Source organism: Oncorhynchus keta, chromosome 7 (assembly GCF_023373465.1).
Source record: "Oncorhynchus keta strain PuntledgeMale-10-30-2019 chromosome 7, Oket_V2, whole genome shotgun sequence".
In the NCBI taxonomy this organism is placed as follows: Eukaryota; Metazoa; Chordata; class Actinopteri; order Salmoniformes; family Salmonidae; genus Oncorhynchus; species Oncorhynchus keta.
The window spans coordinates 9,538,336-9,560,292 of NC_068427.1; the positions used below are offsets into that span (position 1 = coordinate 9,538,336).

General features: G+C 41.6%; 2 protein-coding genes across 7 annotated transcripts in view; one reads left to right on the forward strand and one right to left on the reverse strand.

Annotated features, from left to right (window-relative positions):
* Positions 1 to 2,476, reverse strand: part of wdr75 (WD repeat domain 75) — a 20,561-nt gene extending 18,085 nt beyond the window's left edge. For both annotated transcript variants that reach the window (XM_035773225.2, XM_035773224.2), the window contains exon 1: positions 2,243 to 2,476. In XM_035773225.2, coding sequence (XP_035629118.1) covers positions 2,243 to 2,328 — 86 coding nt within the window. In that variant the 5' untranslated portion in view covers positions 2,329 to 2,476. The remainder of the gene's footprint in view (positions 1 to 2,242) is intronic.
* LOC127931056 (uncharacterized) lies at positions 270 to 15,677 on the forward strand. Of its 5 annotated transcripts, XM_052521933.1 has the most exons (11): positions 270 to 414; positions 502 to 1,966; positions 5,781 to 5,939; positions 6,172 to 6,339; positions 8,533 to 8,584; positions 8,808 to 8,997; positions 9,113 to 9,149; positions 9,426 to 9,670; positions 9,867 to 13,971; positions 14,086 to 14,164; positions 15,478 to 15,677. In XM_052521933.1, exons 2-11 carry the CDS (start codon positions 1,940 to 1,942, stop codon positions 15,630 to 15,632), a joined length of 5,217 nt encoding a protein of 1,738 aa, XP_052377893.1. In that variant the 5' UTR covers positions 270 to 414; positions 502 to 1,939; the 3' UTR covers positions 15,633 to 15,677. The 5 variants fall into 5 exon arrangements, with proteins under 5 accessions (XP_052377893.1, XP_052377895.1, XP_052377896.1 ...); XM_052521935.1 differs by having other exon boundaries at positions 270 to 1,160; XM_052521936.1 differs by lacking the exons at positions 270 to 414; positions 502 to 1,966 and adding an exon at positions 2,687 to 2,875.
* The last annotated feature ends 6,280 nt before the right edge of the window (positions 15,678 to 21,957 follow it).

Below are 21,957 nucleotides of genomic sequence, written 5' to 3' on the forward strand. Positions count from 1 at the left end.
TGATAATTTCTCCTTTGCCAAGATAAATCAATCCACCTGACAGGTGTGGCATATCAAAAAGCCGATTAAACAGCATAATCATTAATTACACAGGTACACCTTGTGCTGGGGGACAATAAAATGCCACTATAATTTGCAGTTTTCACAACACAATGACACATATTTCTGAAGTTGAGGGAGTGTGCAATTGGCATGCTGACTGCAGGAATGTCCACCAGAGCTTTTGCCAGAGAATTGAATGTTCCTTTCTCTACCATAAGCTGCCTATAACGTTGTTTTAGAGAATTTGGCAGTACGTCCAACCTGTCTCACAACCGCAGACCAAGTATAACCATGCCAGCCCAGGAACTCCACATCCGGCTTCATCACCTGCAGGATCGTTTGAGACCAGCCATCCGGACAGCTGATGAAACTGTGGGTTTGCACAACCATATAATTTCTGCAGAAACTGTCAGAAACCGTCTCAAGGAAGCTTCTCTGTGTGCCTGTCGTCCTCACCAGGGTCTTGACCTGACTGCAGTTCGGCATCCTAAACGACTTCAATGGGCCAATGCTTACCTTCGATGGCCACTGGCATTCTGGAGAAGTGTGCTATTCAAAGATGAATCCGATTTTGAACTGAACTGGGCAAATGGCCGACAGCGTGTAATGGAATCGTGTGGGCGAGTGGTTGGCCCAATGTGGGAAGTGGGCTTATGGTATGGGCAGGCATAAGCTATGGACAATGAATACTATTGCATTTTATCGATGGCAATTTGAATGCAGAAATAACGTGACGAGATCCTGAGGCCCACTGTCGTGCCACTCATCCCCCACCATCACCTCATGTTTTAGCATGATAGCGCACTGCCCCATGTCGCAAGGATCTGTACACAATTCCTGGAAGCTGAAAATGTCCCAGTTCTTCCATGGCCTGGACACTTGTCAGACATGTCACCCATTGAGCACAATTGGGATGCTCTGGATCAATGTGTATGACAGCATGTTCCAGTTCCTGACAATATTCAGCAACTTCGCACAGACATTGAAGAGGGGGACAACAATCCACAACCAAGAGCCTGATCAACTCTATGCAAAGGCGATGTGGGGTGCTGCATAAGGAAAATAGTGGTCACACCAGAAACGGACTGATTTTGTGATCCATGCCCCTACCAGTTAAGGTATCTGTGACCAACAGATGCATATCTGTATTCCCAGTTATGTGAAATCCATAGATTAGGGCCTAATGTATTTATTTAAAATTACAGACTTTCTTATAAATAGCAACTCAGTAAAATCTTTGAAATTGTTGCCTGTTGTATTTTTATTTTTGTTCTGCTCAGTGGTGTAATGTACTTAAAAATTGTACTACTAAATTTTCATTAGGAATCCAAAATAATGTACTTACTTCATACAATTTCTGACATTTTGAATGCTTAGCAGGACAGGAAAATGGTCATCCCTACTCTCCACTGATTTGGTGACTCACTAAACACACATGCTTCATTTCTAAATATATGGTGCCGTCTGGTTTGCTTAATATAAGGAATTTGAAATAATTTATAAGTTTATTACAAGTATATTTTATCCAATTACATTTTTGATACTTAAGTATATTTAAAACCAAATACTTTTAGACTATCACTCTAGTATTTTACTGGGTGACTAACTTGAGTAAAAGAAAATATACCTTAATAGAAAATGACTCAGTCATGTATGACAATTGGGTACTTTTTCCACCACTGCACTGGTTCTGTGTATAAGCCATTTAGCAATAACTTTTACCCAAAGCGACTTAGCTACGATTATGCTTGCTTCGTCCCGCAAAGTATCGTTCCTAGAGATACTGAATATGCCGCTGTTAAGTGGAAACGTTATTTTCGTTTGAGTTGGTTGATCAAGGACGCAAGACAACGTACGGAAGCTTCTCCAACGAGTCGTCTGTATAAACAATGGTTCGATGCGGGACGAAGCAATGGCCATGCAGGTATACATTTTACGTATGGGTGCTCCCGGGAACCGAACCCATAATAATTGAGTTGCAAGCGCCATGCTGTACCAACTGAGCTACATGACCACAGACGACAATAGCCAATGTTACGTTTCTCTCAAGATTAGAATACTTGTGTTGTAGCTAAACAGTACCACGTTAGCTAGCTAGCCACAGTAGCTAGCCAGGGCTACAGTTTGCATCCATGCCATACTTGTGACATACAGTTCATTCAGGTTTAGCTCATGTCAGCTGCAATGTACACACACGTACCTGGAATCATTTGTAATAACTGGCTCTCTGAAGTTTATTTTGCTGCCACCAAGGTGAACCACGCGTATTTCTGCGTGCGCCACCATCTTTTCGAATTTCAACTATGAACCTTCGCCTCTGACCCAACAACACATGGCATGCTTCTGTCCTTGTTCATTCAAAACTGGTTCGAAGTCGCCCTCAAGCGTTCTTCTCAAATTACTGCATTTGATTTGTTATTTTTATTGCTTTAAATTATTTAACCTTGTTTTATTTAGACAAGTCAGATAACACATTCTTATTTACAATGTTATGTATTGCTCATCATTGTTGTCGGCTGTTGTTTACTTATTTATTCGTTGTCTCATCACATTATTATACAAAAAAAAACAGAAACGTAGCTAATACACCAGTATTTATTGTTTCGAGTGATCTTTTTAGTGGTATGGGGATCCAGTATTGCGTCGCTGATCGCATTGATTGACAGATTATCCCTGAAGTTGTTTTATTACGTAAAAGTTCATTCACATTATGACGTTGGCTGAGTTACCGTATAAAATGCGATAGCTTATCTCCTTGGTAATCACTTGGTAAAGTTTTACATGATGGGAACATAGGCTCCAGCCATAGACTTTAACCATGGAGGATAATAAGGTAAGCCTACGAATTGCTAACAGAAGCCCTATGCAAGTGGTGCAGGAACCGCTGTACCGTCTTTTTAAAAATGCTGCGGCAGGAACCACAGGGTATACAGGACATATCGATAGGGGTGCCGTAAGTAGTGGCAGCTGGGTGGCGGTGTGGGCTAACGTTAATGTGCCGCTAATATTATAATGTTTAATATTGTAAAAAAAAAAAAAAGTATGCATTATAATAACCTATGGGACTTGTTATACATAAAATATGATCCTTGCAAAGATAACAGCCGTAGGCGAGTTTTTACCTGAATTGTAATAATAATAGGTGACTCCATAACGTTTCTAGCTCCAACAGTGCAGTAATATCTAACAAGTAATATCTAACAATACACACAATCTAAAGTAAAGGAATGGAATTAATAATATATACATATTTGGATGAGCAATGTCAGAGAAGCATAGACTAAGATACAGTAGAATGGGAAGGATACAGTAAATACATAAGAGATGAGTAATGCATAATATGTAATGAAACAGGCAGGGAGGGAGCAGGTCTCAAACCCTCAACCTTCTAGCCCGAAGTTTATCGACTGTGCCCCAAAAGCATGCTCAAGTGGCAGAGTCGATATCTGCGCTTATAAACCCAGGGTCGTTACAATATGTAAACATGTAAATATGTAAACAACATGAATAGTGTTCCATTGTTAAAGTGGCCAGTGATTTCAAGTCTCTGTATATAGGGCAGCAGCCTCTAAGGCGCCAGTGATGGCAATTTAACAGTCTGATGGCCATGAGACAGAAGCTGTTTTTCCGTCTCTCTTCTGGATGATAGCGGGGTGAACAGGCAGTGTGCTCGGGTGGTTGTTGCCCTTGATGATCTGTTTGGCTTTCCTGTGACATCGGGTGCTGTAGGTGTCCTGGAGTGCAGGTAGCTTGCCCCCGGTGATGCGTTGGTTGGGCTGATTTACTAGGCTGTCCTCACAACCCTCTGTTGTGCCATGCAATCGTGGGCAATGCTTTTACCACACCAAGCAGTGATGCAGCCAGTCAATATGCTCCTAATTGTACAGCTGTAAAACTTTTTGAGGATTTGAGGACCCATGCCTAGGGCTGTGGCAGTCATGAAATTTTGTCATCTGGTGATTGTCAAGCAAATAACTGCTGGTCTCACAGTAACTGACCGTTAATTAACACAAACACATTTAGTATCTCCTTGCTTCCACTCATAGCCTACAAACCACTGATGCAGACCTTTGGAACATCTACATATTAAAACATCTAATAAATCCATGTAACATAGCCTACACCATCACAATAAATCCAGTCTAAAATGTAGTCTATTTCAGAAGAACAGAATAACATACTCTGACTTGTCCTTATGTTAGACCCTGATCTGGCTATGCCATATGGCTACACTAGTTAATTTAGCAGACAAGATTTGGTTAGAATTCCATGGCATTATTTTATAGTATTTTATAGTATGAACATAGCTGAATAAAATTAAATGTTTTCTCCAAACGATTTGAGGGAGTGAGCACATGTGGCTATTCTGTATTTAGCAGTTAACAAAGAAATAGGTACTCCTTTATGCTTAATTTAGAGTTATTTATGTGGTTGTGATACAAACGTTGGGCAATCCATTTTGATTTTAAATACATTCTAAGGCTGTATGATGTGACTGAAATGATGATTTGAAAAAAGTCACATGAAAGGCATGAGCTCTGCTTTATTTTTTTTTTTGCTCAGGCTGCACACTATTATTCACAATTTGACAAGCACTTGATAATACCTCAAATCACCCAGCGACATCCCCTTTGTGTGACCATAATGCCCCCTAAAAAAATCCATGCTTTTTGCAGCCAGTGTCCATTGTGTCCTTGAGCTGAATATAATAATTATAATTCCCTTCTCCACCCGAGCCACTGCCTGTTCACCCCGCTATCATCCAGAAGAGAGACGGAAAGCACCTCTCACTCACATGGCTCTCTCAGATAGCTCAATTCTCATTAGCCAATGCCCATCAAGTGATCGGGTCTTTCTCACAGGCTACAAGTGAAGACAGACACATTGGAGACTCAATTGTGTGCATCCTTATCCAATTCCAAGGCGCGTATTGAAGATATTGGAAGAACTGTCCACATTTACTTTTCATCAGCTAACAAAATGAGTAGGCTTAATGAACAACAAAAGCACTAGCCTATGTCGATCTACTATCCCCATAGTACAAAAATGGACGTATTCTGTGTAAGATATAAATATTCCAAACATAGTCTGGGACAGCTGTGGGATGCGATAGATCCCAAAATGAATACAACCGTTAGCAAAAACAAATTTACCATGGCTAAGGGCTGTATCCAGGCACTTTGCGGTTCGGCTTGCTTCAGAACAGCCCTTAGCCGTGGTAAAATGGCCATATAGCACACCCCCTCGTGCCTTATTGCGTAATTATAAACCAGGCAGTTTGGGTCCTGGATGCTTATTGGCTGAAAGAGCATTTCAGCCATGTGTATATATGACAATATACCACGGGTATGATGCAAAAATACTTTTTACTGTTCTATTTATGTTGGTAACCAGTTTGTATTAGCAATATGGCACCTCAGTGTTTGTGGTATATGGCCAATATCCTACGGCTAAGGGCTGTATCCAAGCAGTATTGCCTAAGAACAACGCTTAGCCATAGTATATTGGCCATTATAAACTGGGTGGTTCGAGCCCCGAATGCTGATTGGCTGAAAGCTGTGGTATATCAGAGTGTATACCACAGATATGACGAAACATTTATTTTTACTCTTCTAATTAAGTTGGTAAGCAGTTTATAATAAATCTGCATTTGTGTCGTGTATAAGAACAGATCTTAGCTGTGGTATATTGGCCATATCCATGAGCATTTAAAGAATGGTCTAATTTGTTCCAATCAGAGTTTAAATGAAGATGATCCACATGATCCTCAAAGTTTGGAAGGTCAAGTCCAGAAAATGAAGAATGATATCCTGGGTTTAAACTATCCAGAAGATAGTGAAGTGAAGGATCCCCTGCCTCAGATCGAGCTGAAGGCTGTGACAAGGAGAAAAGTTAAGGTGAGAGAATAGATTGAGGAGAGAAAGGGAAATCTAGGGTCTTACTTGTCCACACTCTAAACCTGTCCAATATGCCATACAACATGTTGTTGTGAGGTTGGAGGGTAAATTGTCCTTACAACAAACTTCCATCTCTTAATATTCAATCACCAATCGTTTACTGTAGTTCTTCTCAAAGGCCTGTATAGCCACGGCAACATACAGTATGTCATTGACTGTATTGTCTTGTTAGACCAAGAGGAGGACCAGTGCCAACAGGTCCACAGTTGAACAGAGCACTGATACTGATGCAGCTGAGAGAGATTTTGTTGATAATCAGAATGATGAAGATGAGGAAGAGGTGAAGAAGGATCCCCTGCCTCAGATGGAGCAGGATGCCGTGAAGAGAAATAAAGTCACGGTAAGGGAATAGATTGAGTAGACATGTGGATATTTGTGATATCTTTCATGTCTATAACCTGCCCCTACAGCATGTTGTTCTGAGGAAGGTAAATTGCCCATACAATACCCTTTTACCTCCTAATAGTAAATCTAGGGTTGACCCCATTTGGTTGACTGGTCTATTGTTTGGTCAATAGGCTGTTGGTTGACTGGGATTTCTTAAGTCGAGCAGTCGCAAAACTTTTTCTTCTTCATGGTGCACATGGACACCTGTCTGATACGCGCCTGTCTCAGTTGACTAATCCATTGCTGAGGCCACAGGGATGGCACAGTCCATCACGCTAAGATGTGATACTGAAATTGTATATGGTTATATTATGTAAAAAATAATGGTGCAACACTGATAAATCAAATATTATTTTATAACGAATGCGCTTTTTCCCGCCACTGTCAGTGGTTCTGAAACATAATCTTCAGTGCGCCATAGAATTGGCGCCCTTCCCTATGTTGCTATGTGCATAATACAGTAGCAAAGTTAACCAGCATATTGGGATTGAGAACAATGCTGCATAGGCAGCAGCAGCAGCAGAGATGGGGAAACAGCCCTTGCCTTAGCCTAATTTTCTTAAGACAATTGAGGAGAGAGGAACACCTAACTTAATTAGGTCTATAATCAATAGCCTAATTGTTAAATGTGCCTAGCTTTGTAAATCATCCATATGTATATTACCAGTCACAAGGGTTTTTCTTTATTTGTACTATTTTTAACATTGTAGAAAAGTAGTGAAGACATCAGAACTATGAAATAACACATATGGAGTCATGTAGGTATCAACAAAGTGTTAAACAAATCAAAATCAATTTTATATTTATATTTGAGATTCTTCAAAGCTGCCATCAAGGCAAAGGATGGCTACTTTGAAGAATCGCAAATATAAAATATATTTTGATTTGTTTAACACTTTTTTGGTACCTACATGATTCCATATGTGTTATTTCATAGTTTTGACGTCTTCACAACTAATCTACAATGTAGAAAATAGTAAAAAAGAAAGAAAGACCCTTGAATGAGTAGGTGTGTCTAAACTTTTGACTGGTACTGTATACATATATACAGAAATAAGACAGATATAGCTTATGTTGCCTGTTTGAATATTTGTTTAATAGCCTACTGATTCTGTGAGCACCAAGCCTCATGCACCGGCAAAATGTTGAATTAAGCAATTTCACAGATTCGGCTGTTTTTAATCTTTGCTATGCTGTAATAAAGGCTTTACAATTTTTTGTTGTTAGAACAGACTGGTATTGCTTAGAATTTATTTAGTGTTGTTTACACTGTTCCAAATGGTCAGAAAAAACAATATTGTAATCTAACAGCAACTGTTTGGCACACATAATACTCACACAAAGCTTGCTCCTATACCCTCATTTTTCTTGATCTCCAGTAGTTTCCACAACTAAGTCAAATGTCTTCCACAGATCTGACTTCCCTTTCCCCTTTCCCTCCTAAGCAACCAGTAAACATTCGCCCGTTTGGCGTTTATTTTTCACATCCTCCGCATCCATTTTGCTGTCGATATTACTGTGTTCGGAGTTTGTTATAACCAATTTATTGATTTGATTATGATAGGCTATAGGTGAGGTCCTATTTGTCACATGCATGTGATGCTTACATGTTTCACATAAAGAGAGCAAGGCTGAGGAAATAGGTCATGTTTTTTGTAAACAAGTTAGGGATTTCGGTAACAGAAATTTTCAGTCAGAAACGAGGAAGAAACTAAATGGCTGAAATTATGTTGCATCTTCGGCATGGACAGCACAATAAACACTTGCTGTTATGTGGTGCCTTTTCACTGCAGTATGGAGGAGAGTGAGAAAATGTGCGCTTGTCACACAGGCACTCGCTGTCATTTATTTTAATACAGTGTCATCATCGGGCTCTTTCTTTAGTCATTTGTGTGTCTTAATTATTTAATCAAACAGTGTGCTTAAAGCATCAGACAAGCTCAGTGCCTATGTAGGTGATTGTATTCAAACACATAGGGTGTGTCTGATATGGAAAAATACATTTTAACATTAGAACAGGATGACTCTCGGTCGACAATTATTTTTTTTGTCGGGGACAGCCCTACAATCAGTCTTACCCTTGCTCTACTCAAAGGGCTTCATACAGTATCTGCGTGTATATCATTGACTGTATTGTCTTTTTTAGACCAAGAGGACCAAGAGAAACAAAGCGGAGCAGATCACTGATACAGATGCAGGTCATAAATTGAACTCAAATTTCACTGAATGTAATCCTTTTGCATGTGAATGTGATTTAGTATGGACATCTATTGAGCAGAGGACTAATAGCAGAGTGCACATAGTATCCTTTCTTGGGTACTTAACTTCACAAAGTACACAAAGTTGGCTAATACATACTTGCCTCACAAGGTTACATGTTTTCTGACTTCTTTACCTTGGTGAATGCTGCTTTGGACACAGGTCCCTCTACATCTGTGGAATTCTCTGGGATGGCAGTTCAGGGGACATCTCACCAGGGACAATCTAATGAAAAGATCCTAAGTGAGTGTGTCTCCAGGGCCTGTCAGACCAGGGCCCTTGACCTCCCGCCAATCAATCCGGATGCTTTCAACCCGATTATCATCCGGTTTCTGGAAAAACTTACTGAGGAGTATGTCCAAACTTCTATTGTAGTATTTGAATGCAATGTCATCTGGAGGATTTTATAAATTGTACGTGTGTTGGTGTGCTTTTTGGGACTAAAAACATCTAATTATCTCCTATAGGCAATGGAGGCAGTTAAGCATTGGCAGGATGGACCCTGTAAGTCGCTTAACCTTGACAATTATTCATAGATATATTAATAGATGTTTCAAGAAAATTAGATACAAGCCTTTTATCTATCTACAGTATCATCCACATTATCACAAACAGTTACATTCAAAGAGCGTTTTAGTAGCCTACTGCTTTTCATGCTTTCCAATGTATGCCACTTTCATGATTCTCATGAACATATGTGAGATTGTTGGTATCTCTTCGAGGAGCTTTGTTTCAGAGCCCGGCTATGAGTTATCTACCTACACTGTTTCGGTCCTACAGGTGATGAGGGCATTGCTTGCAGAGATGTGCCTGGAGATTGTGCGGTTTGTATCTGAGGCCATCCTGGAGGTCATCATCCCTGCAATTTTCCGTTTTGTACGGATATACAGCCATGTGTCTCCAGTATCCGTCAAGTCTCTGACAGAATCAGAGAGATCTTCTAGCACAAACCTGAAGGTTCGCAAGAGAGGCAGCAGCAAAACCTCAAGGTCTTGCACGGCCAAATCAAGCTTCTCTCGTAATGGGTATGTTCAGTCATTCCTAAAGAAACCGGTTTCACCTAACTACACATAACCCATTTTGTGAAAATATGTTTTGTTATCTGTATAACAGTTTACTCTTAATGACCAGTTTAACTGATTACTGAATTATGCATTAATGTGACTACAGTGTCTACAATGGAATATGAAATGCTGTATTGTTTGATTTGTATTCTCAAAGGTCTCAGACAGTGTTGCCAAATACTCAGGGAGATGGTGAGTCTATATCATCTGAGCCACTCAGTGACTTTTTTGGGATCACTGAAGATAGTCTCCTCACTAGTGTCCAGGATTCCTTCAAAGAGTCGCTGAACAATGTCCTCTGTATCCAAGGAGAGGGCCAGGTAGACACTCAAAGTCTATCCCGGGTTATTGTTGGAGAAGTGTCAAAGAAGGTCAATTCCATAATCTCTGTGGCCATCCAAACTCCCATCTCTGGGCGAATATCCCCTGTTATTTTTGCCAGTGGTGGTGTCTCCAGCACCAAGGTGGTTGAGGAGATGGTGTCTGGCGTTTCCAACGTACTTCAGATGTACATTAATGGGAAGAGTGTTGAGCAGAGTGTTGTTCTCAGAGAGGATGGTGTTGAGGTGGATATGACACATTTAACAGGACAGGTCATGACAGCACTCAGTGGCACTGTTTTGAACTTCAGCAATAAGGAGGAAAATGATCCCAACAAGAGGGAACTGCTTTGTGTTGTTGCTGACCATATGAAGATGTTTGAATCTTGTAAAAGTTCTGAGGAGATGCTAAAACAAGGAGAGAGCAACCTCAATATCAAAGGTGACAAATCTAGTCTTCGTCTGTCAACACAAAGTATGGACAGACTACTCACTGAGGAGTTTCAGACCAAGGCCACTGAATCGATCCGGGAGATCGTTAAAAGATTCAGGGGTTGTACATCATGTTGTTCTGGCACTACATCATCTAGTCCAACTCCTAGGATAGGTGAGATTGGAGACCTTATGATCGACCCTGAGGCCTCTGAGTTGGTAAGTACCTTTGTTTCAGACATGGACAATCTTACCCAGTCTATCAGGTCATCCCGCTCTCCTGCACAGAGTGAACAGATCCTTCTTGAAAACCATCAGAGTAAGATCTGGTCTTCCACTGTTGGTTGTTACTACGACATGAAAAATATGCTGAAGAGGCTTCTTACCTGTCCAGAAAAAGGGGATCTCTCAAGTACATTTGTGGAGAGCACAAGAGATTCTTTCACAATGGTTCCAACTTTGTGCCTGGACTTCGATCATTCCAGTAACGGTGAGGCTGACACATCGGACTCCTTTTCTTGTAAACCACTTTTAATAACCCCCTCATCCATGAATGAACAAAAAGGACAAAGTGAGACCCCAAAACCTTTCTTGGCTCTCAAAAAGTATTTGCAAGACCAAGTCCTCCTTGACACCACAAAAGAGATTGCCAGCCAGGTTCTAGTCTTGTATAAGACTGAGGTGATGGAGAAGTTCTCATCTTCTGTTGGAGAGTGTGATTCTGAAGAGTCTCTGGAGGCCAATCTATTTGTGGATGGCATCATGTCTGACTTGAATGATTTCACCAGTTCTTGTTCCGCCTCACCATCTGAGTTGTTAGACAGTGAACAATGTCTCTCCGATGTGAAGGTCATCGATGGTGTTACACCAATACATGACGAGACTCTCAAACAGGCTCCCAGTGAAAGTTTAGATTCTCAGGTGACTTGTAATAGTGATTCTCTTGAAATCCAAGGGGACCTTCAAACCTGTACCAATGAGGTCATTAGTCAGATCCTCACTGTGTATCACTCTGAGGAATCCATGGAGGAATGCCTCTCTAGCCTAAAAGGAGATACAGAAGACCTGTCCAAGCTTTTGGATGCCGTTGTTTCTCAGATTGACGTCCTTGCCGCCTCCAAATCATATTTATCTGTTGATGACTATGCTGTCAATACACAGGACAATATGCATGGTGAGATCAACAATGATGAAGAGGAAGCATCCGCTAGAAGTCTTAAATCCACAGCCTTTGACAAACTATGTACTGAGGAGTTTCAAACTAAAGCCTCACATATGGCTGGTGGGATCCTTCGATCAGGGTTGATTGGCATTGTAAATACCAGCCTTAATGGTAGAAGTGCAGACATTTGTGCAGAGTCCAGTAATGATGGTGATGATAGAGATGTCAAAATCCTTCAGAAGAGTGGAACTCCATCTTTATTCACCTCTTCTCTGCACACCATTTCTGCAGCATCCAACATCGTCATAAGCATCACTAAAGACCTTAATAGCTTCACCCAGATGACTAAAATGTCTGCTGCTTCAGTGTCTGACCAGTTGGAGAGATCCCTGTCAGCTTCAACCCTTCCTGGCAGTGTTCACAACGGGGCCAATGTGAAAGGAAATATAATTTGGCCAGGCACTGTTAACCTGTTCAACAATGTGTTCACCAAGGTCAAGGACTTTTTTGCCCAGCAACAACCGGTCCTCCTAGACAATGTGGTTGAGGCCCCCAAACATGTCGAAACCATATGCAGAACAGCTACTTCTACACAAATGACGGACAGTGAACATGAGGGCAGCCAGACCAACATGGTAAATTATTCCAAAGCCTTAATTAGTCAGACTCTGATGACAATCCAGAGGAGAGTGTCTATGTCAGAGAGGATGAGCACCTCAGAGAAAGGTTTCTTGACTCGTTCCATAGTGGGCTCCATGTTGGAGGATGTTGACATGGTGAGAACTGATGGACACGAGATACACCGGCCATCCTCCTCAAAGTCCTCCCTGTCCATCACCTCTGCCATGACCAGAGGGTCCCAGAGTGATTTTACAAATTCTCTTCCAGGCACTCCAGTCTCCAATGAGTGGCCTGTTGAAAGCTATTGTCCTATCATTAGGAGTTCGGTCATTGATATGAGTGACTCCTCAACTCATTCACAAGGGTCAACAAATTACACAAGGCAAACCATCTCTGCCATAGTTGACACTGTTATGGAGGTAATTCCAAGAGAAGATATGGAACACATAGCCACTGCAGATGATGTCACTTCTTTTACAAGAAGACTTGCGAGACTCAGCCCCAGGGACGGTCTTCAGAACTTCTCACATGAGCTCACTGACAAAGTTTATGAGCTCATAAAAAGTCACAACACCCCCCAGGCTCTTTTTGTGCCAGCTGGCAAGAGCGTGTCTGACTCTATTCTTTTGAAGCTGAAGACAGAATTGAATGCTTCTGAAGAATCCAGGGAGTTTCCATCTGACCTTGTGTACTCCTTCGCTAAGGAGTCAATAAAACGTCTGCTACAGCAGATTATCTTCTGGCTTCCTCCACCATCACAAGGATCCGGTGTCTGCCAAACTATCATCTCTGATGGTTCTCTGCAGGACACAAGTCGGCTTATCCCGAGCTCTTCTGCCATCTCCATTAGTTCCTCACAGGTTTACTGTGACACAAAGAGCCTTTTCACCAATATAATGGTCAATCAGGTCATGGATACCTGTTCTGTGGCCTCAAATTCATCAGTAAAATTATCAGAGTTGATGAACATAATCAATGGGTTGTCCCCAACTGATGCTGGAACACTTGACTCTGACAGACCGGCTCTCATGACCACTAGCCGTCAGTCTAGTGCCAAATCATTGCCTAGACCCTCTCTGTCTGGCAGCAGCACACACAACGGTGGAACTGTGGATATTCAAGTTTTAGGAGAGGTGGAATCCAAGATGGACAACAAAGATCTGGAGATGTCTAGTGTCTCTGTGCATCCATCAACTCCATCAGCCATGGACTCCGATACACATGCCTCATTTGACTCCACTAGCAATGACTACACCTCTTTGGTACTTTTACTGATTATTAGATTGCTGTCAATGATCACCCCTATCACATTACTGGAATCCTCTGACATTGGTGAAACATCAAGAGTTCTCACAAAGAGGATTCTGTCTGAGTTCTGTGGCACCTCAGGCCTTGAACCAACTCAAGCCTACCCCCAGAATCTGAAAATCGAAAAGATTTTCAAGGCTGTCTACAAGGGGCTTCTTCAAGAATTTGGGTCAGAGAAGATGCTCCAGGTTGCAATGAAGTCAACGGATTATGCATTTGACGATGCCCTGGTCAAATCATTAACTAGGGAACTGCTAACTAAATGCAATGAGGCTAGCTCTTCACCTCACTCCATGACCCAGTTGTCATCACACAATGCACTTGGCAGTGACGAGGTAGGTAATTCTGGGCTTCCAACAACTGGTACAAAGGAAAAGAAGAGAGGAAGATTCAACGCTCTCTGTGGATTCAACCCAAAGGTACATATGTCATCAAAATACATAAAAATAAATATATTCATTACATACAGTATGATGGTAAACACTGATACCTTTTGTGTGCAATTTCTGTACAAATGACTGTTTGTTTTCCAGTGTACACAGAAGGTCAACAAGAGGAACCACTGCACTCCAACACCTTCCCAGAACCAGACCCCTGCTATCAGTGAAACAGGTAAGTCAATACACTCAAATGTGTACTGAACAAAAATATAAACACAACTTGCAACAATTTCAAAGATTTTATTGAGTTACAGTTCATATAAGGAAATCAGTCAATTGAAATACGTTCATTAGGCCCTTATCTATGGATTTCACATGACTGGGAATACAGATATGCATCTATTCGTCACAGATACCTAGGGGCGTGGATCAGAAAACCAGTCAGTATCTAGTGTGATCACCATTTGATCACCAGCGTGACACTTCTCCTTCGCATAGAGTTGATCAGGATGTTGATTGTGGCCCATGGAATGTCCCTACTCCTCTTCAATAGCTGTGCGAAGTTGTTGAATATAGGTGGGAACTGGAACACGCTGTTGTTCACGTCAATCCAGAGCATCACAAACATGCTAAATGGGTGACATGTCTGGTGATTATGCAGGCCTTTCGACATGCGGCCATGCATTATCATGCTGAAACATGAGGTGATGGCGGCGGATGAATGGCACGACAATGGGCCTAAGGATCTCGTGACGGTATCTCTGTGCATTCAAATTGCCATTGATAAAATGCAATTGTGTTCGTTGTCCGTAGCTTATGCCTGCCCACACCATAACCCTACAGCCAACATAACGCTGTGGTTGTGAGGCCGGTTGGACATACTGCCAAATTCTCTAAAACAACATTGAAGTAAAGAAATAAACATTAAATTCTCTGGCCACAGGTCTGGTGGACATTCCTGCAGTCAGCATGCCAAATGCACGCTCCCTCAAAACTAGTCAACCAGCGTTTTCCCTTGCTCCTATTTTTCTCAGTTTCTGAGACAGGGGTTTGTATCGGCCTTACTGCTGTTAGCCCATACAAACGCATTGAATAACAGATTCACTACATGGAACTGAAGTGTCTGTCCTAAATCTGAGAGATATAAGAAAGTTGACGAATATATATATATATATATATATATATATATATATATAGTCTCAATATATATATGCAGTCTCAATCCGCCTATTTAACGCAGAAGCCCCCAGGGCTTAGACTATATATATATATATATATATATATGTGTGTGTGTATATGTATGTATGTATATATATTTTTTGCATGTTTTTATCCCCTTCTTTTTGGCACTAAACAGTCCTGGGGGGGGGCCTATGTAACACTTCTGCGTTAAATAGGCGGATTGAGACTGCTAGGCTACCTGCTGCCCTACATTTGTAAATTATGTAGAATATTACAATTTAAATAATAATAATGCAATACTAATTATTCACACTAACTAGGGTCAGTTAACATTTTCTTTTTGTTTACATTTTTTTCTTCCAGCAATTGTCAATGATCAAGAATCCTGCCTTACAGAGAGTGTATGCTCCACCAAGAAGAAACCAAAGAAGCGTTCGCTCATTTCTAGGATGTTTTCAGCTATAGGCAAAGCCTTGTCCAGTCCCTTTACTTCCTGCTATAAAAGGAAGAGCACCTAAACTATATTTCAAAATATATATTTGAAATAAACATAATTGCATTAATTCTTCATGTTGAGTGTTTTTCATTATATATTATTGGATGATATAAAGTGTAGTATTAGTAATAGTAGAAGTTGTATAGTTGACTATATTACTTTTAAGATACATTTAAAAAAAAATAAGAATAGTGTTCAGTTGAAGTCTGATGTTTACATACACCTTAGCCAAATACATTTAAACTCAGTTTTTCACAATTCCTGCCATTTAATCCTTGTAAAAATTCTGTGTCTTAGGTCAGTTAGGATCACCACATTATTTTAAGAATGTGAAATGTCAGAATAATAGTAGAGAGAATGATTTATTTCAACTTTTATTTCTTTCATCACGTTCCCAGTGGGTCAGAAGTTAACATACACTCAATTATTATTTGGTAGCATTGCCTTTAAATTGTTTAACTTGGGTCAAACATTTCGAGTGGCCTTCCACAAGCTTCCCACAATAAGTTGACTGAATTTTGGCCCATTCCTCCTGACAGAGCTGGTGTAACTGAGTCAGGTTTGTAGACCTCCTTGCTTGCACACGCTTTTTCAGTTCTGCCCACACATTTTCTATAGGATTGAGGTCAGGGCTTTGTGATGGCCACTCCAATACCTTGACATTGTTGTCCTTAAGTCATTTTGCCACAACTTTGGAAGTATGCTTGGGGATATTGTCCATTTGGAATACCCACTTGCGACCAAGCTTTAACCTCCTGACTGATGTCTTGAGCTGTTGCTTCAATATATATACACTGCTAAAAAAAACACAATGTAACTCCAAGTCAATCACACTTCTGTGAAATCAAACTGTCCACTTAGGAAGCAACACCGATTGACAATCAATTTCACATGCTGTTGTGTAAATGGAAAAGATAACAGGTGAAATTTATAGGCAAATTACAAGACACCCCCAATAAAGGAGTGGTTCTGCAGGTGGTGACCACAGACCACTTCTCAGTTCCTATGCGTCCTGGCTGATGTTTTGGTCACTTTTGAATGCTGGCGGTGCTTTCACTCTAGTGGTAGCATGAGACGGAGTCTACAACCCACACAATTGGCTCAGGTAGTGCAGCTCATCCAGGATGGCACATCAATGCGAGCTGTGGCAAGAAGGTTTGCTGTGTCTGTCAGCGTAGTGTCCAGAGCATGGAGGCGCTACCAGGAGACAGACCAGTACATCAGAAGACGTGGAGGAGGCCAACAACACAGCAGCAGGAACGCTACCTCCGCCTTTGTGCAAGGAGGAGCAGGAGGAGCACTGCCAGAGCCCTGCAAAATGACCTCCAGTAGGCCACAAATGTGCATGAGTCTGCTCAAACGGTCAGAAACAGACTCCATGAGGGTGGTATGAGGGCCCGACGTCCACAGGTGGGGGTTGTGCTTACAGCCCAACACCGTGCAGGACGTTTGGCATTTGCAAGAGAACACAGAGATTGGCAGATTCGCCACTGGCGCCCTGTGCTCTTCACAGCAGGTTCGCACTGAGCACATGTGACAGACGTGACAGAGTCTGGAGACGCTGTGGAGAACGTTCTGCTGCCTGCAACATCCTCCAGCATGACCGGTTTGGTGGTGGGTCAGTCGTGGTGTGGGGTGGCATTTCTTTGGGGTGCCGCACAGCCCTCCATGTGCTCGCCAGAGGTAGCCTGACTGCCATTAGGTACCGAGATGAGATCATCAGACCCCTTGTGAGACCATATGCTGGTGCGGTTGGCCCTGGGTTCCTCCTAATGCAAGACAATGCTAGACCTCATGTGGCTGGAGTGTGTCAGCAATTTAAATTCCAATTCTTCATCTGGGACATCATGTCTCGCTCCATCTACCAACTCCACGTTGCACCACAGACTGTCCAGGAGTTGGCAGATGCTTTAGTCTAGGTCTGGGAGGAGAACCCTCAGGAGACCATCCGCCACCTCATCAGGAGCATGCCCAGGCATTGTAGGGAGGTCATACAGGCACGTGGAGGCCACACACACTACCAAGCCTCATTTTGACTTGTTTTAAGGACATTACATCAAAGTTGATCAGCCTGTAGTGTGGTTTTCCACTTTAATTTTGAGTGTGACTCCAAATCCAGACCTCCATGGGTTGATACATTTGATTTCCATTGATCATTTTTGTGTGATTTTGTTGTTAGCACATTCAACTATGTAAAGAAAAAAGTATTAATTAAGAATATTTCATTCATTCAGATCTAGGATGTGTTATTTTAGTGTTCCCTTTATTTTTTTGAGCAGTGTATATTCAATCGATCACTGCCCGCACCTGCTCGCCCGTCCAGCATCACTCCTCTGGACGGCTCTGACAACTACCAATACCTGGGTGTCTGGTTAGACTGTAAACTCTCCTTCCAGACTCACATTAAACATCTCCAATCCAAAATTAAATCTAGAATCGGCTTCCTATATCGCAACAAAGCATCCTTCACTCATGCTGCCAAACATACCCTCGTAAAACTGACCATCCTACCGATCCTCGACTTCGGTGATGTCATCTATAAAATAGCCTTCAACACTCTACTCAACAAACTGGATGCATTCTATCACAGTGCCATCCGTTTTGTCACCAAAGCCCCATACACTACCCACCATTGCGACCTGTACGCTCTCGTTGGCTGGCCCTCGCTTCATACTCGTCGCCAAACCCACTGGCTACAGGTTATCTACAAGTCTCTGCTAGGTAAAGCCCCGCCTTATCTCAGCTCACTGGTCACCATAGCAGCACCCACTCGTAGCACGCACTCCAGCAGGTATATCTCACTGGTCACCCCCAAAGCCAATTCCAGTTCTCTGCTGCCCATGACTTGGAATGAATTGCAAAAATCTCTGAAGCTGGAGACTCATATCTCCCTCACTATCTTTAAGCACCAGCTGTCAGAGCAGCTTACAGATCACTGCACCTGTACATAGCCCATCTGTAAACAGCCCATCTACCTACCTCATCCCCATACTGGTATTTATTTATTTATTTTGCTCTTTTGCACCCCAGTATCTCTACCTGCATATTCATCTTCTGCCGATCTACCATTCCAGTGTTTAATTGCTATATTGTAATTACTTCGCCACCATGGCCTATATATTTCCTTAACTCACCTCATTTACACTCACTGTATATAGACTTTTTGTTTTCTTTTGTTCTACTGTATTATTGACTGTATGTTTTGTTTATTCCATGTGTAACTCTGTGTTGTTGTATGTGTCGAATTGCTACGCTTTATCTTGGCCAGGTCGCAGTTGCAAATGAGAACTAGCCTACCTGGTTAAATAAAGGTGAAATAAATCAAATTAAAATCAAACATATCCACATCATTTTCTAATTTCCTCATGATGCCATCTATTTTGTGAAGTGAACCAGTCCCTCCTGCAGCAAAGCATCCCCACAACATGATGCTGCCACCCCCGTGCTTCACGGTTGGGATGGTGTTCTTCGACTTGCAAGCCATTACGGCCAAACAACTCTATTTTTGTTTCATCAGACCAGAGGATATTTCTCCAAAAAGTATGATCTTTGTCCCCATGTGCAGTTGCAAACCGTAGTCGGTCTTTTTTATGGCGGTTTTGGAGCAGTGGCTACAATATACACTACCGGTCAAATGTTTTAGAACACCTATTCATTCATGGGTTTTTCTTTATTTTTATTATTTTCTACATTGTAGAATAATAGTGAGGACATTAAAACTATGAAATAACACATGGAATCATGTAGTAACCAAAAAAAGTGTTAAACAAATCAAAATATATTTTATATTTGAGATTCTTCAAATTGCCACCCTTTGCCTTGATGACAGCTTTGCACACTCTTGGCATTCTCTCAACCAGCTTCATGAGGTAGTCACCTGGATCCTCAGATCCTCAAAAGGTTCCACAGCTGCAACATCTAGAGCATCCTGACTGGTTTTATCACTGCCTGGTACGGCAACTGTTCGGCCTCCGACCGCAAGGTACCAGAGGGTAGTCTGTACGGCCCAGTACATCACTGGGGTGAAACTGCCTGCCACACAGGACCTCTTCACCTATGTGGTGTCAGAGGAAGGCCTGAAAATTTACGAAAGACTCTAGCCACCCAAACCATAGACTGTTCACTCTGAATTTGGCAGTACATCCAAGCAGCCTCACAATCGCAGACCATGTGTAACCACGCCAGCCAAGGACATCCACATCCAGCTTTTTTACCTGCAGGATGGGCTGAGACAAGCCAACCGGACCGCTGATGAAACTGTGGGTTTGCATAACCGAAGAAATTCTGTGACCAACAGATGCATATCTGAATATATGTAAAATATGTATATTAGGGCATTATGTATTTATTTCAATTGACTGATTTGCAATTGACTGATTTTCAATTGACTGATTTACTTTTATGAACTGAAACTCAGTTTTATCTTTGAAATTGTTGTGTAAATATTTTTGTTCAGTGTAACTTTTCATTTATTCTTTAAATGTATTTTATTTTGTATTATTCTTTTTTTTAACTCTGCGTCATTGGGAAGGGCTCATAAGCAAACATTTCACAGTTGTATTTAGAGCATTTCTGTATACTTCTGGCCCTTCTTTGGACACTGTGTTAACTAACCTCCAAACAAGCTTCAATGCCATACAACACTCCTTCCGTGGCCTCCAACTGCTCTTAAACGCTAGTAAAACCAAATGCATGCTTTTCAACCCGCCAGCCCACCAGACTAGCATCACTACTCTGGACGGTTTTGACTTAGAATATGTGGACAACTACAAATACCTAGGTGTCTGGCTAGACTGTAAACTCTCCTTCCAGACTCATATTAAACATCTCCAATCCAAAATTAAATCTAGAATCGGCTTCCTGTTTCGCAACAAAGCCTCCTTCACTCACTCTGCCAAACATACCCTCGTAAAACTGACTATCCTACCAATCCTCAACTTCGGCGATGTCATTTATAAAATAACTTCCAATAATCTATTCAGCAAACTGGATGCAGTCTATCACAGTGCCATCCGTTTTGTCACCAAAGCCCCTTAAACCACCCACCACTGCGAACGGTATGCTCTAGTTGGCTGGCCCTCGCTACATATTCGTCGCCAGACCCACTGGCTCCAGGTCATCTATAAGTCTATGCTAGGTAAAAGCTCCGCCTTATGTCAGCACACTGGTCACGATAACAACACCCACCCGTAGCACGCGCTCCAGCAGTTATATCTCACTGGTCATCCCCCAAGTCAACACCTCCTTTGGCCGCCTTTCCTTCCTGTTCTCTGCTGCCAATGACTGGAAAAAATTGCAAAAATCGCTGAAGCTGGAGACTTATATTTCCCTCACTAACTTTAAACATCAGCTATCTGAGCAGCTAACCGATCTCTGCAGCTGTACATATCCCATCTGTAATTAGCCCATCCAATCTACCTACCTCATCCCCATAGTGTTTTTATTTACTTTTCTGCTCTTTTGCACACCAGTATTTCTACTTGCACATCACTATCTGCTCATCTATCACTCCAGTGTTAATTTGGTACATTTTAATTACTTTGCTAATATGGCCTATTTATTGCCTTACCTTCTCACGCCATTTCTCCTTAATAACAGAGTGGTTAGATCTCAGGTCTGGAAAACCATTCCAGGAATCTCTGTCAGCATGTTGTCCAAGGAAGCAATGTTCTTTAACTCTATTGACTCCTGACCTGGGCTTGGCTTCAGCACATCACATGTACACCCCTGTTTGTGTGGGATCGCATCCCAGTCCCTCTGCTATTCTGGTACACACTCTCTGTCTGTCTCACTCTCTGTGTCTCTGACCCACTCTTTCCCTCTATTTCTCTCTGTATCCCTCCCTCCTTTTGACGAAATGCCTTTCTCATTCTGTGCGTTTCAGGACCTGGTGTCTCTCTTTAACTTCCACAACTCCGACAAACTGAGGCACTTTGCCAAGAAGCACTGGGAACGTGATGAAATAAATAAAAGCTGAAAGAAATCATTCTCTCTACTATTATTCTGACATTTCACATTCTTAAAATAAAGTGATGATCCTAACTGACCTAAGACAGGGAATTTCTACTCGGATTAAAAGTCAGAAATTGTGAAAAACTGAGTTTAAATGTATTTGGCTAAGGTGTATGTAAACATCAGACTTCAACTGTACCTAGAAGTGCGCACTATTATTATTTTTTTTATGTATCTTGAAGGTAAATGTAATATAGTCAACTATAGTACAACTTCTACTACTACTACTACTACACTTTATATTATCCAATAATATATAATGAAAAACACTCAACATGAAGATTATTGCATGATTATTGCAAATATGTTTATTTAAAATATTTATTTTGAAATAT

Bases quoted from the DNA above. Each gene is read 5' to 3' on its own strand.
- LOC127931056 (XM_052521933.1), top strand. From the start codon at position 1,940: ATGCGGGACGAAGCAATGGCCATGCAG. The intron at 1,967-5,780 runs GTATACATTTTA...TGTTCCAATCAG, and splicing joins ACGAAGCAATGGCCATGCAG to AGTTTAAATGAAGATGATCC. The intron at 9,671-9,866 runs GTATGTTCAGTC...GTATTCTCAAAG, and splicing joins TCAAGCTTCTCTCGTAATGG to GTCTCAGACAGTGTTGCCAA.